Raw genomic sequence first — 13,896 nt, 5'->3', positions numbered from 1 at the left:
ATATACATATTTCACTTAAGTGAGTTAAAGGACCTCGGTGGAGACAATGGGGACTATTCATTTTTCTGGTGCTTGGAGTTCCCTCCCCACAGCAGAAGTAGCAGGGGAGGGGAGAGGAAACTGCAGTGTGTTATGCTAATTTGTTATGGGAGCAGATAAATGAATACTATGCTCCAGGTTTTCCATAGCAATTGCTTTTGTTTCACATGTATAAACGCACATTTTTAGCTATTTTAATGACTCCCCTATCCGTATGCTGCTTGAATGGTGAAAAAAACATATTCAAGAAAGTGAATTGCACGCAGGAAGCACTAATAATTGTGGTCATAGGAACAAATCACAAACCACTACCATATTCCCAGTTTTTCCCTATCAAAATTTGGTTAACTATTTCTACTCTTGCTCCAGGATAAATCAAAGATGCCTCGAATCTTTGAATCCTTTCGTAACTGTGAATTTCTTAACGCTCAATAGCAGAGCCAGCCAGCTTTGCCCCAATGAGAGACGGTCTCTCACAAAAGAGAAAAGATTTCCAGAGCGGCTAACTTTAGGAGGAGCCACTGCATATTAAATAAACTAAGCTCTGAACTCCCAGTGTTTCTCCCTAGGGAGGAGAGACACCTCATTGCCACGATGCCCACATTTCCATTTAAAGGGACGGAAACGGGAAAGCAAGCCAGCCCCTCGCAGGTGCCGTGGCCTGTTCCGCGCGCTAGTCGAGCAGCACGGGTCCCGGGAGACCCTGGGCGCGGGGAGCGTGCGCGCTGTCATTACCCGGGCCTGGGGTGGCCGACGGCCTTCGGCGCGCGAGCGCACAGGCTCATCACCGGAGCGGGTCCGCCTCGCCGCGCCGCTCCCAGCGCCGGGGAGGGCCTCCGCGGGGGAGGCTGGAGGCCGGGTGCCGCCGGCCTCGCGGGGCCTCTCGGCGCCGTCCGTACAGCTGAGCCCCTCGGCCGCCGCGAGCAGGCGGGGCGCGGGCGGAGCGGAGCGGAGGCGGCCGACGAGGCGCGGAGGCAGGCGGCTGAGCCGCGCACCCGGCTTTGACGTCGCCCAGCTGCGGCTGGCAGCTCGCGCTCTCGGCACGTAGCGCACAACGTGACCACACACAGCCTCCCTCTCCGGCAGCCCGGCCGCCCGGCCGCCCGCTCTCCGCGTCGCCCTCCTCCTCCTCCTCCTCCTCCTCCGCGGCGCGCACCCCCGCGCACACCCAGGGATTCCGGCCGGCGTCGCCACCCGGGCGCTCGGCCGCCCGGCCCGGCACCGCTGCCGCAGCTGGGGCCCGAGCGGCGGCCACGCGGCCCGGCGTCCTCCTCCCGCGGCCGCTCCCGCGTCCACCTCCGGATGCCACCGCTACGTTAGTCCAGGCGGGGAACCCCGTCGGCGGCTCCCTCCTGCAAACTCGCGCCCGTCCCGACCGCCCCCGCCCCCCCACCCCTCCACTTGGCGGGGGCGGCGCGGAAGCGAAGAGGACGCGCGCGGTGCGGGTGGGCACGCGTGGACGCGTGTGCGGATCCGGTCTCTGCTTGGCGTTCTCGCTCTCTTGCGAGCGGCGGTGCCTGGACTCTGCTCTCGGCTCCCGGAGTCGGTGCGGCCGCCCGGAGCCCCCCTCGGCCGGCGGGGCGCTAGAGGCTATTTTGGAGAACGGCGGCGGCGGCGGCGGCGGGTGCCGGGGAGAGCTCCAGACGCGCACTCCGCTCCTCGTCGCTCCCTCTCCTCCTCCCTTCCCGTCCTCCCCACCCCCGTCCCCAAGCCCCACTCCTCCTCTTCCTCCTCCTCCTCCTCTTCCTCCGCTCCCCGCTCGGCGATGCGAGCCTGTATCGTGTAACGGGATTGGCGTTGCAATGGCAACTGATGGAATGGGGGAAGGCAAGACAGCAGGGCTGGGGGCTCCGGACTGCGGGCGGGCGGGCCGCTGCCGCCGCTTGACGCTGCTCCGGGGACCTTCGCGAGTTACTTTGTAAAGGCGAACCGAGGCGAGGAAGCCCCTGCTCGGTGCCCGGAGTCCGAGGCCACTTCCTGCTCCGCGGCTGCCCGCGTCAGGCTCGCAGCGCCCGCGCCCCGGCCCCCGGCCCGCGCCCGCCGCCGCCGCTGCGGAGACTCGAGCCCGCTGCCCTCCAGAACACTTGGGCTCGCGGCCGCTCCCCATCACGCCCCCCCGCGCCTCCCCGGCGTCTGCCATCCCCCGGCGCCCGGTGTGAGTGCGGCGTGCGTGTGAGTGTGTGTCAGGGCATTGTGTGTGTGTGTGTGTGCGTGTGCGCGTGTGTGCATGAGTGCGGGGCGTGCGGGGCTCCCGCGCTCCGCTCACGGCCGCCGCCGGGGAAGGACGGACGGACGGCGCCTTCCGCCTCGGCGAGCGGTGCCCCGGCACCTCGGCTCGGCCCGGGCGCGAGTGGGGCGCGCTCGGCCGGCCGCCGGCCTCCGGAAGGTCCCGCTGCGTGCCCCCCGGGCTGGATATGTTCATGTTCACGTGAAGATGGATTTAGTGTACGGTCTCGTGTGGCTGCTGACAGTCCTCCTGGAGGGGATCTCCGGCCAAGGAGTCTACGGTGAGTGGAATCGCGACGCTATCGTGACCTTGTGCTTCTTAGGCGATCCGGCTGGCGAGCGAAAACGCACGACTCGCGCCGCGCCGCGCCGCGGCCCCTCCCGGCGTGCGGTCAGATCTGCACCCTTGGCGGGGTGCGGAGCGGCGGGGAGGCGGCGAGCGCGCTGCGGATTGGGCTGCGAGCCGCTCCCCCAGCGCCTCGGCTCGGGCCGGGACTTGGGGCGAGCCGGCCACGTTGCGCTCCTGCGAACGAGCGGCTGGCACCGGATCTATCCCCGCCGGGGGCCGGAGCTCCAGCAGTCTTTGATTTAATAATGATTTGGCTCCTCGCGTCGCCGCCGAGTCGGTGCCGCGGTTTCCCCTGAAGGGAAGCCTCGAATGTGACCCCAGTGAGCTCCCCGTCCCTCTCCGTCTCCCGCCCGCTCGTCCTCTCCACCTTATCCTTTTCTTTTTCTTTTTTTCTTTCTTTCTATTATTATTATTATTATTTATTATTATTATTATTATTATTTTTTGACGAATGCCTATATGACTTGATTTTCCGGCCCAGGAAGTGGGGTGACAGTTGAGTTGCGTTCTGCATCAGCGTTGCCATGAATACTGACTCGGGGAGGGGAAGATAGCGGGCTAGATTCTCGGTGCCAGACACAATTAAGGGACACGTTTGTGTGAATGGATGAGCAAATGCATGAATGAACGGATGGCCAAGTCCGCGCGTCTCGGCTCCGGGGCAGGACACCAGCTCGCTGCAACAGGAACACAGCCTCAGTTCTCTGGAAAAACCCAGATCTGGGCAGGTCAGGACCGAGAGAAGGGCGAGCTTGTTAATTGGGAGATTTTTAAGTCCTCAAGAGCAGATCCAGGTTCCTCTGCCTGTCAGCAGTTGGCACCCTTGGCTTTCAGGACTGAAAGATACACACACACACACACACACACACACACACACACACACACACACAGGCTCTGGTTGAAATGTGCGCCTTTTCCTGGGTAGGACAAGCAGCCAGTGCCACAAAGGGAACATAACTTTTGTGATCTCAAAGGTATGGTAGCGAGGTTAGGAGAACGGCTCTTGAGGGTACAGCGGGCCGAGAATCTCCCACAGTTCCCCTATGTGTGCTGGAAGCACAACCTACTGCCTTTAGTATCTATGGCTGCTGGGTTTGGACCCCAGCCCTGCAGTAGTGCTAGGTCAATGGCTCCCCGGGGCAAAGGGCCTGAGCATTTGTGGAAATGTCAGAGCTTTCCCTGCAGACCCTAGAACTTACTGCAGAGAGGGTTGTGGGTGCAAGGGGACCTTGAATACTCAAACTCTGTGGGAGTGTGGAGTGTGTCCTGGGTAGGTTCTGGGAAAAAGATGTGGAAGATCTGACCAAACCTTCACTGTCTCCACTGTGTTCTTCCTGGGCTGAGCCAGTCGGAGGGGGTGGTAGGGAGGGGGTCTGGAGCATTGGCGTTCTGGTCCCTCCAGCAGCAAGCGGTCCATCTGCCACTCCTCTTTCCTGTCTTCCTAGTTCCCTTTTTGGCATGGGCCAGGAAAATTTCACTTTCTCCCACTTACACACATCTCAATTTCCTGTCTCTACCCACCCCCTCTTTGCCAGATGAAAGAGAACTTGCTTGATGGTGGTAGTGGTGGTGGTGGTGTGATGTAGAAAAGAGTGTTGAGACTCCAGCAGATCTTACTGCATGGCTGACAGGGGGAGGTGGGGCATTGAGGAAGGAAGGAATTCATTTAGTGCTCTTTTGACTTCTGCTGGACTCCGGTGTCCCTGAGCATCTGAGAGTGGCTGAGAGTCTAGGGAAGGAGGAATGCTGGCTATAGAGCCTTCTCCAGGAGCTATTCCTTAAGCATGAGGCAGTCTAGATTCCTTTTATCCCATGTCTAAGTCTTTTCTTTCTCTTCCATTTGTTCAGGCCATCCCAGCCAGAAGGATTAAAACCCCTACAAACTGTGTGTATGTATTTGTGTGTGTGTGTGTGTGAGAGAGAGAGAGACAGAGAGAGAGAGAGAGAATGAGAAGTTAGAAAGATGGGGGTGGGCAGGACGTGCTAGAACTGTCTGTATTAGAAAAGCATGGTACCATTTTCCTGTCACTTTTTGTCATTCAGATTATTGTCCTGGCAAGTTTCCTGTTGGGCAGTGGAAAAGGTAAGACCTAGGAGTGGAGATAGGAAACAGTTGCATTGAAATAATGACCCTGTTGCTTAACAAAGGGGGATGTGATGAAAGTGATGGTCTTTTTTCCCTGTTTTCTTTTGATATTGATGTGATATTAGGCACCTGGCTTGGAATAGAATGGGCTTTGTGTGAAAAATAATCAACATCCCTAGTCGTTACAAATGTCACAGCTAGGGGGTGGGTGAAAGAACATATTTATGTATTACTTTTTAAATATGTCTTAGCACAAGTTAGATTCTCACAGTATGAACCCCTACCCTTCAGCATCAGCATGGCTTGTTAGAAATGCAAATTCTTAAGCCCCTCCCAGACTTTCTAAATCAGAAATTCTGAATGTGAGACCCAGAAGTCTGTGTTCATTACCTTAGGCGATGACTGTGATTCTTGCTGAAGTCTGAGAATCACCAATATGGACTTCAAATTTCATTGCTTTGACTTTGTAAATCATGAGCTTTCTTAGTCTAAAGTAGTTTGAATTTTGTTTGGGAAAGTGTTTATAGTGAAGAGAACAGTTTTTTAATTTAGGTATAAAATATTGATGAATTATGAAAAGGATGTAGACATAAGATTAGTGTAAGGTTATAGATGTGTTTTGGACATTTTACTTGAAGAGCAATTATAATTAAAGCAGGGCAATTAAAAACAGAGACTTTAAAGACCTACATAGGAACTTGCTACCATAAAAATCTGTATCCCTTATCCCTTTGTCTGTATTTACAGATGTAAACTCATTCATGTTACACATAAAGTATTATTTCTTAATATTGTCTTCTAGTAGCCAAGTTAAAGGAGAAATAAAAATTATACATAAGCAAAGCAAAATTATTTCATTGTATCTTCAAATTAACGTCGTGATTTAGTAATTCAGTTTTTGTGTGTGTTTGTTTTTGCATTTAGGAACTGAGAATATTTGTTTTAGTACATGGGTTATAGTGTCTTGAGCTACTATGAATCTTCTTTCTCTTGTGCTCGGTCAGCTTGGTACTACTATGTGCAGTACTTATGTGTAAAAGCTTGTGCTATAGACCTAGGAATTTACTGTCATTTATCTTGGAATATTTTCTTAGCAAACTAACTGCACAATAGCTAAGATTTGCACATGTGTGGCATTTGGATAATGCCACCAATAATTCTAAGGTCATTTAAAAAAGACATTCAAAAACTGACTTTTTTCCTATATATTATTAAAAACTCCATATCAGAGATGGCATTACAGTGATATAAATTGTTTGAAAACACTCTGAAAGGAAGATTGCAAAAAAAAAAAAAAAAAAGAATTCTTTATAATAGAGAAGCATCAAAAAACTTCATGTGGACTTCCTAAAACAACTGTTAACCGATTTGATGGGTTATAGTCATTTGGAGATATCTGTATTTGTATAGGTTTTAAAATCCATTTTCTTCAGTTATAGTTTTGACTTTCTTGAATTTTAGAAAGTTACTTGTATTCAACATTTTTTTTCCTGAAAATACTCTTGGAATTTTAGTGTCATGTTTTAACTTTGAAAACCAAAGTCATTAAATGAACAACAAAAGATATACATTTTTGGCATTATTTTGTTGGACCTCCTTTGTATTAGGTTTAGGATAAGTGATTAAACATAGCCTCAAGGGTCATAATAAACCTCATCTATGTGTATAGTTAACTGTAATACCTAGAATCAAGTGATCCAAAACATTTTCCTAGTTTTGAAAATTTTCTTTGTAAGTTATTCTATAGTCATAAATTGGGCTATTTAACTATGTTTGCTTTTTTTTTTTTTTTAAAGATTTTATTTATTTCTTTAGCAGAGTTGGGAGAGGAGCAGAGAGACAGAGGGAGAGAGAATTTCATGCCAACTTCATACTGAACATGCAATAGGTTGTGAGGCTCGATCTCATGACCCTGAGATCCTGACCTGAGCCAAAATCAACAGTTGGATGCCTGACCTACTGAGCCACCCAGGCACTCCCTAACTGTATTTTCTAGAGGTCCTGTTGATAATGGCATCATATTGAGAATTGTATCTCCCATAAACTTCTGAGTTATTTTGCTAAAAAAAGAAAAAAACTGCTCCATTGCCACATACTGTATTTTTACTTCTGACCCATCATGCCCTTAATTTCCAAGGAGGCTCATAAAAGATTATAACTGCATTAGCACAAGACATATCTATAAATGAAAAAAAAAATTAAAGTCTAAGTCTGAATGATTTTTAATGGAAGCCAAATCAACCAATGACTAGGTATCCTGAAATGGTTAATGCACCCTCTCTATAAATAGCTCCCAGGATGTGCTGGAAGCAATAAATAGAGTGAGTTTATCAAACATATGTCTATGACAAACTAGCAAGTTATATTCAGTCAATTCCGGTAATATTAATTAATATCATGTAATTTAGGAATGACATCCCAGGCAGTAGCTATATAGAGAAGACTTGGTGGAATTGAGAATCAGGGAATAAGCCAGATAGGAAGGATCTGGAAGGTATTGCAGACTGTCTGTGGGTTGAATCTGAACGGACAGATCAACCCAGAAGGATAAGGGTGCTCTGGAATGTCTGTTGACCATTACATCCAATCCCAGGATGTTGCTGTCCTCATGGCAAGGTTATCCCAAGTGCACTGAATTGTGATTTTTTGCCCAGTTTGAATTTGGAGAGACCTGTTATCATATGCCGCTTTTGACTGATTTAGAGTTTCAGCCTATGGGAGGAGAGGGGGATATGACTTTAATAAATGTTATTGAAAAAATTGAATTGAAGCTGTACCACATATAGTCAGCTCTTTCTGTCTTTCCACTCCTCACCCCACTGTTCCTACATGCACCTGCACGTACACAGACTCATACTGTCACCACCTTGGCCACCATCACAAGGAAAAGTGGGATGTCTTTTTTATAAGGATTATTTTTGTCCAAAGTTGTCTCTGTTGGCCATGTTACTGAGAATTTGCATGGAAAATGGGCAGATGATTTTATATATGATATTACTTGCTCATGTCTTGTAAGTCCCTGGTAAAGTCCTTAAGTAGGCTATTAAGTATTTTAGATGGAGCAGGTTGTACATCAAGCCTAAGGAATAATTTTCTAGAAAATAAGTTGGAAAGGATACCAGGATTCAGGTAATTCAGAATCAGAAGTAAAAGTTCAGAGATGAAGTTCTGGTGAATAGATGTCACAAAATTGAATTGAAGGCACTTTTGATAATCTTGATTTCCTGGCCTAATTTTATTGTCTCTAGTTCTGACTCTTCATATTGATACTGTAGAATTACTTTTGTTTTTGTTTTATAAAGTGAACCACCTTCAGTCTTTTTTGAAAAGCAGGATACAAGCAAACTTTTCGAGAAAAAAAAATGCTCTGTATTATTTTAAACTGTACTGTTTTACTGTGGTTGTGGTAGGACTCACAGAGATGAGAGTTACCAGCATGAACCTTAGGAGTTTATGTCTTTTTAAGAGAGTGTTAGAAACTGTGGGCCTGGGTTGCCTTCCACTTGTAGAGGTGATTCGTCATTCACATCATCTGGCCTGGTCCTGGTGCTTTCGAAAGAGTCTTGAGAATTAGTTTTGCAGCTAAGGCTTGCAACCCAAAAAGGCAAAGGCAAAGAGCCAGATATACCCGCCTGGTCCTGGAACTGCTGCTCTTTGGCAGCTGCGGTAAACTAAGAGTATGTGCTATCAGCTCTGAGTTAAATTGGAGTGTGTCTTACTCTCCTTTTTGGTTATTTTGGAAAGACAAACAAAGTATTATATTGAGTGCAATTCACATATGAATAGGGTGAACATTTTCAGCTTCATTGTAATTGCCGTTAACTGAATAGTCGCACAAAATGAAATTTCATTTCTTTGTTTCAGTAACTGTCAGCGTAAATATGTAAATATACTGCTTATAGCAGACTGAAGAAATGATTGCATTCATAGAAAACTGTATCCTATTTTTATCTTCAAATCCAATTAATAAACTTTTAGGCCTATATAATCATAAAGTAGTAAATGAGAAGAGACTTTAAGATGTTGTTAAATCTTCCCACTAATTTAAGGTACAATATGGCGGTCAAATGGTGGTCCTATATAGTTGGTGAGATTTCTTTACAGAAAGAAATTTCACAACCTTTTTCCAGAATCCAGGCACATCCATTGGATGGATATTTTTTTCTCCAACTTATTAATAGAGTCCCTCATGCTCCCTTATTGGTGCTTGCACTTATCTTCCATTTTATACTAGTATAATTCCATTTCTTTCCTAACTATACCACCTTGCAACTGATCCCAGGTAAGATCTTCTTATAAAGGTTTCTTACTACTATTCAAAGATACTATGCCTTCTCTAATCTTTGTTTTAAAACACTTTATTTCCTTTTCTGTTGATACCATTGATTGAATTCAGTAAGAAGATGACTTGCATTTCAAAATCTAAATCATGTATTCCCTACAAGTTTATAATCACATAAAAGGATTTCAAATATTAGGAACATATTTTTGGTTTATTATACATTTACTATAAATATGTTAATTAAAGACATATTGGTAGGTAAGGAGCAAGGGTACTGAAAATTATGATATAATTATGATGTAACTGATATATCAGTTTCTTACTGTTCCCACTCAAAACTATACTAAAGATTACTGTGTGGTTGACAGATGGGGTCAAGCATGTATACATGTTACCATATCTACAAGTAGAATATTTTTTGTCTTGTTTTGGATGAGAATGGGAGGAATAAAAATAATTGAGTGATTCTGTGGAAAGGGAAACACATCTGTCTGAAAGAGGAAAAGTTGGTTCATAGCCAGGCCTCCCAGAGTCCTAAAGGACAGCACAATAGGCAGCTGAGATCTCAAAGAGGTAAGTAGAAAATAGGATGTCAGCTTGAAAATTCTGTTAGAAAAATGTATCTGCCCTTTAAACAAATCATTTTTTTTCAAGATTTTATTAATTTATTCATGAGAGACCCAGAGAGAGAGGCAGAGACACAGGCAGAGGGAGAAGCAGGCTCCATGCACTGGGAGCCCGATGTGGGACTCGATCCTGGGACTCCAGGATCATGCGCTAGGCTGAAGGCAGTTGCTAAACCACTGAACCACCCAGGCGTCCCTGCAAATCATTTTTTTTTTTTTCTACAGTAATCAGAACTTTGTTCATGTGTGTCAAACAGAAGAAGTAAAATGCTTGCTGTTTGACTGAAGGACATCTTCTGGGAGATTTTTCAAATCTGAAAGGAAAAGATGAGGAACTCTTAAATAGAGCCTGTGGTCCCTGTGGACCAGATTATCCTGCCTGCTAATTAATTGTATGACTAGGGTATATAAGGAGAGATAGGCACAGATGAAGGATCAGGGCATTCTATCGGTTGTTCTTAGTAGAACTGTGTACTGAGTCTTGTCTCAGGTAGATTTCCTCCTGAAGAGTAGGAGGCCCCTGTGAATATCCCAAGAAGAATAGAAAAATCTGAAGAAGATGTGCAACTTCTCAGAAACTATGGCCAGTGGGAATTCTGCACAGATTCTGGGCAGATGTAGGGTAAGTTCTGGTAATTCAGTCAACAAATTAAAGTATAACTGCTGTGGATGACACATGTTCAGCTGTGTAGTATGAGGGCTGTGAACTCAGAGTTTACAAGTTAATTGAGACAAAGCTAAATAGGAAAAAAAAATGAAGTAAGACTGTGAGAATTTTATAAGTTTGTGCCTAAAAAAGAGAGAGCAATTAAAATTTGGAGGAAACCTGGAAAAGCCAATACATCATAAGTCGAGCCTTGAAAGTGGATTGGCATGATATAGGTAAAGAAGAAAGAAAGGACACTGCTACAACATGGATCCCAGGTGTAGGAATAGTGGTGTAGAAGAAAAAATAACTCTAGAATGCATATCTAAGAAAGCCTGAGCTATTTCTCCGAAGTACAACCCAACTAGAAAGATGTTATCTGTCAAAAGTCTGTAAGTCCTGGAAATAAATTTCATTGTGTGATACTCTAGAACTTGCTCAGTTATTTAGGTCCACCAAGATTTTGGGTTTGTTTAGTTTGAAGCCAACTGACTACTCATTAAAAGATAAGACAGTTGTGTTTAAAGTTCCTGGGGAATACTAAGTCCTCCCCAATTCTAGGCAACCATGGAAAGCTTTGAACCTACACAGCCCTTCCTCTTGGACTTAAAGTCAAAAGACTTTCAAAGCCTTTTTAGAGTGTCTACTACTTAGAAGCAGAGGACTATGCATCCAAAATGACTTGAAATAGGGACCCCTGGGTGGCTCAGCAGTGGAGCATCTGCCTTTGGCTCAGGGCATGATCCCAGGATCCAGGATTGAGTCCCACGTTGCGCTCCCTGTCGGGAGCCTGTTTTCCTCCCTCTATGTCTCTGCCTGTCTCTCATGAATAAATAAATAAATCCTTAAAAAATGACTTGAAATATCATGTTGATTTTTATAAATGTATAGCCTGGTTGATGAATGCATTGCCCTTAGGAAAAGAGAGGTGTGTGCTTTCACTCTTGTTTTTTTTCATCATTTTGCAGAGCAGCATAATGTGGTTGAAAACTGTCAGGGAACTTGGGCTCACTTCTTGTTCAGCTATTGCTTTACTGGATGACCATGGACAAAAGTCTTAATCTCTCTATCCCTTAGTTCCTAGGGAAGGGAAGCTGAGCTGTTACATAAAAGAAAGCAAGAATAAAAATGTATGGTGGCTTTTTTATACCTGGGATAGAGGGAGAGTGCATGGAAAGTGATCCTCATCTTCTTTTTTAAAAATATTTTATTTATTTATTCATGAGAAACACACAGAGAGAGGCAGAGACATAGGCAGAGGGAGAAGCAGATTCCCTGTGGGGAGCCTGATGTGAGCTAGATCCCAGGCGCTCTGATCATGCCCTGAGCCAAAGGCAGACACTCAACTCCTGAGCTACCCAGGTTCCCTGTTCCCTATCTTCTTCTTAAGAAAGTATACTCAGGTGCTCTAGCAATTGGACCTCATAACAGGGTGGCCATTTGGTTCTTAGAACAGTGTAAGGGGCTAGAAAATAAGAGAGCAAGTAATTTTTTCTGGAAAAAAAATATTCCAGTGCATCAATCTAGTAGAAAATTAAGTGGTATATTTTAAAACAGTGTATCTAATATTAAGCTGTGCATGTAAATGCTACTTGATATTGCATCTCATATGCCATGTAGGGGTATTGCTCTTCAGGCTAACCTTCTTCCCAAGTCTGCATAACCCTGGAATTTCTTCTTCTCCTTCCTACTTGTGAGGGTGGCAGTGGGAAACTGCTATCCCTTCTCATGTAAGAGCTCCACTGAATATTAGTTTGACCTAAACTTTATGAGTTTATTTACATAATATGTGTTCAAATGTATATATAAATCTTTTTTTTATGTCAAGGAGCAAGCATATTTCTAATGTCCTGTCATTTTGAGTCTAATTGAAAATTAGCAGTTGATAAATGAAAACTATCCAAGTGGAAAAAAGTAGGAATTATTTGTAAAAATATAAATATTTGATAGTGTAGGGAAAATGAGAATAAATTATTAACTGAGGCTATCATACAATTATTGTGTGGCATCTAATTTTGATCCCAAAGTGACCAAAATTGCTGTTTCTCACCTACTCAATCATTAAAAAGTCTTCAGAATCAACTGAAAAGCTCGGGATCTTTTCAACATTAAACTATGACATATATAAATATATATATATGAAAACATTCATATATATATATAAAAACATTTTTCTACATAATGCATTTTAATTATACTTGGAAAACATTGTTTTTTGAGGGTGAAAGATAATTCACATCAGTAATCCCTATTCATATAACTAATTACATGGGAAAAATTAATTAGGCTAGTCATTTGAGTATAAGGATATTAGGTATTTCTTGGGAAAATCGGTCAGATATTTCTGTAACGAAACCAAAAGATCATATTTTCTCACGACTTTAAATAAACAACAAAATTATTAGTTTAGAATAATTTTCCCTCTTATGTGGAATGAACAATACTAACTTTGTGAAGGAAGGCACCATAAGTGTTTACATGCAGTAGGTTCAGTAATGTGCACAGATTTAACTGATGTGTAGTTCTGCATAGTTTTGGAGTTGTCAGTCTTTCCTCAGTATCTCAGAATTAGTGAAGTTATTGTCAACATGCAGTATAATTAATATTTTTATCCTGGTTCTGAACTTGCTCCTTGTTTTTCATGGTTATTCTACACTGTGCTGTGATTCTCCCCTTGTTCTTTTAGTCACTTCTATTTATCATTTGGTTCATCGTTCATACTGGACCATTCCACCTGTACCCTTTCCCTGTACAGAGCTGCTATATTAATTTTAAAGTTTTCAGTTTTATTTCACAATTAATCAAAGTGTCTTTGGCTAATTTTGTTCTCACTTTGTCATACATAGATTGATCTATGTATAATTGCATAAGGAGATGCAGCTCTCTTCCATTATGACCATTTCCTACAATATTGTAAGCTACATGATGACATCATCACTGTGAAAATTCGGGTTTAGAAACTTTCCATTCTTTATTTAAGACAAGAATATCTCCCAATGGGCTGCAGCTTTTTTACTCAGAGGCGACTTATTCTCTGATTATTTCCTGTGCTTCTCTACAAGCATCCCTCCTCTTGCAGCAGCTGGGATTGAAAGTGGCCTTCTTTCTGCTCACTGTGATTTCATAATTTTACTGTTGAACTCTATTCTAATTATATGTGATCTTGGTTAACATTTCTAAAAGCATTTAAGTTTTTAGTTTTCTGTCATCATTAAAAACTGGCTTATTAATGCCTCAATTCTTTAAGTTTACCTATGCAAAGAAGTACTTTGAAACCTTTATGCTTAACCACCAGTTTCAGAGAAAGGTTAAAAAGAGTTTTATCTATCAATCAATGTCTGTCTAGATATAAATAGTTATATAAACACTACAAATATATATTTATTTGTAGAGTATATATGTATGTGATCTAAAAATATATTCACATATATTAACTATATTTAAATATGTGTATATGTGTGAGTGTGTTTGTATATACACAGACTGGATGTCCTGGATTAGTAGTTACACTTTTTATTCAGCTGGGGTAATTGGATGGCTTTCCTGCTTCCCTCCAAAGGTGACTCTGATTCAGTATTGATAACAGGGCATGCAGTCTCTTACCTAACCAGGGTGCCTGGTGGTTCAGTCGGTTGAGCATCT

General features: G+C 44.0%; 1 protein-coding gene across 3 annotated transcripts in view; it reads left to right on the top strand.

Annotated features, from left to right (window-relative positions):
• Positions 1-2,208: 2,208 nt before the first annotated feature.
• Positions 2,209-13,896, top strand: part of MDGA2 (MAM domain containing glycosylphosphatidylinositol anchor 2) — a 782,196-nt gene continuing 770,508 nt past the window's right edge. For all 3 annotated transcript variants that reach the window (XR_005363220.1, XR_005363219.1, XM_038544626.1), the window contains exon 1: positions 2,209-2,546. Coding sequence is in view for 1 of the 3 variants with exons in the window: in XM_038544626.1 (XP_038400554.1) it covers positions 2,267-2,546 (280 nt within the window). In the remaining 2 variants the exon portion in view is untranslated. The remainder of the gene's footprint in view (positions 2,547-13,896) is intronic.

This window comes from Canis lupus, chromosome 8, assembly GCF_011100685.1.
Source record: "Canis lupus familiaris isolate Mischka breed German Shepherd chromosome 8, alternate assembly UU_Cfam_GSD_1.0, whole genome shotgun sequence".
Lineage (NCBI taxonomy): Eukaryota > Metazoa > Chordata > Mammalia > Carnivora > Canidae > Canis > Canis lupus.
The sequence above is the reverse complement of the archived record's forward strand: the minus strand, read 5'-3'. Positions and strand labels throughout refer to the sequence as shown.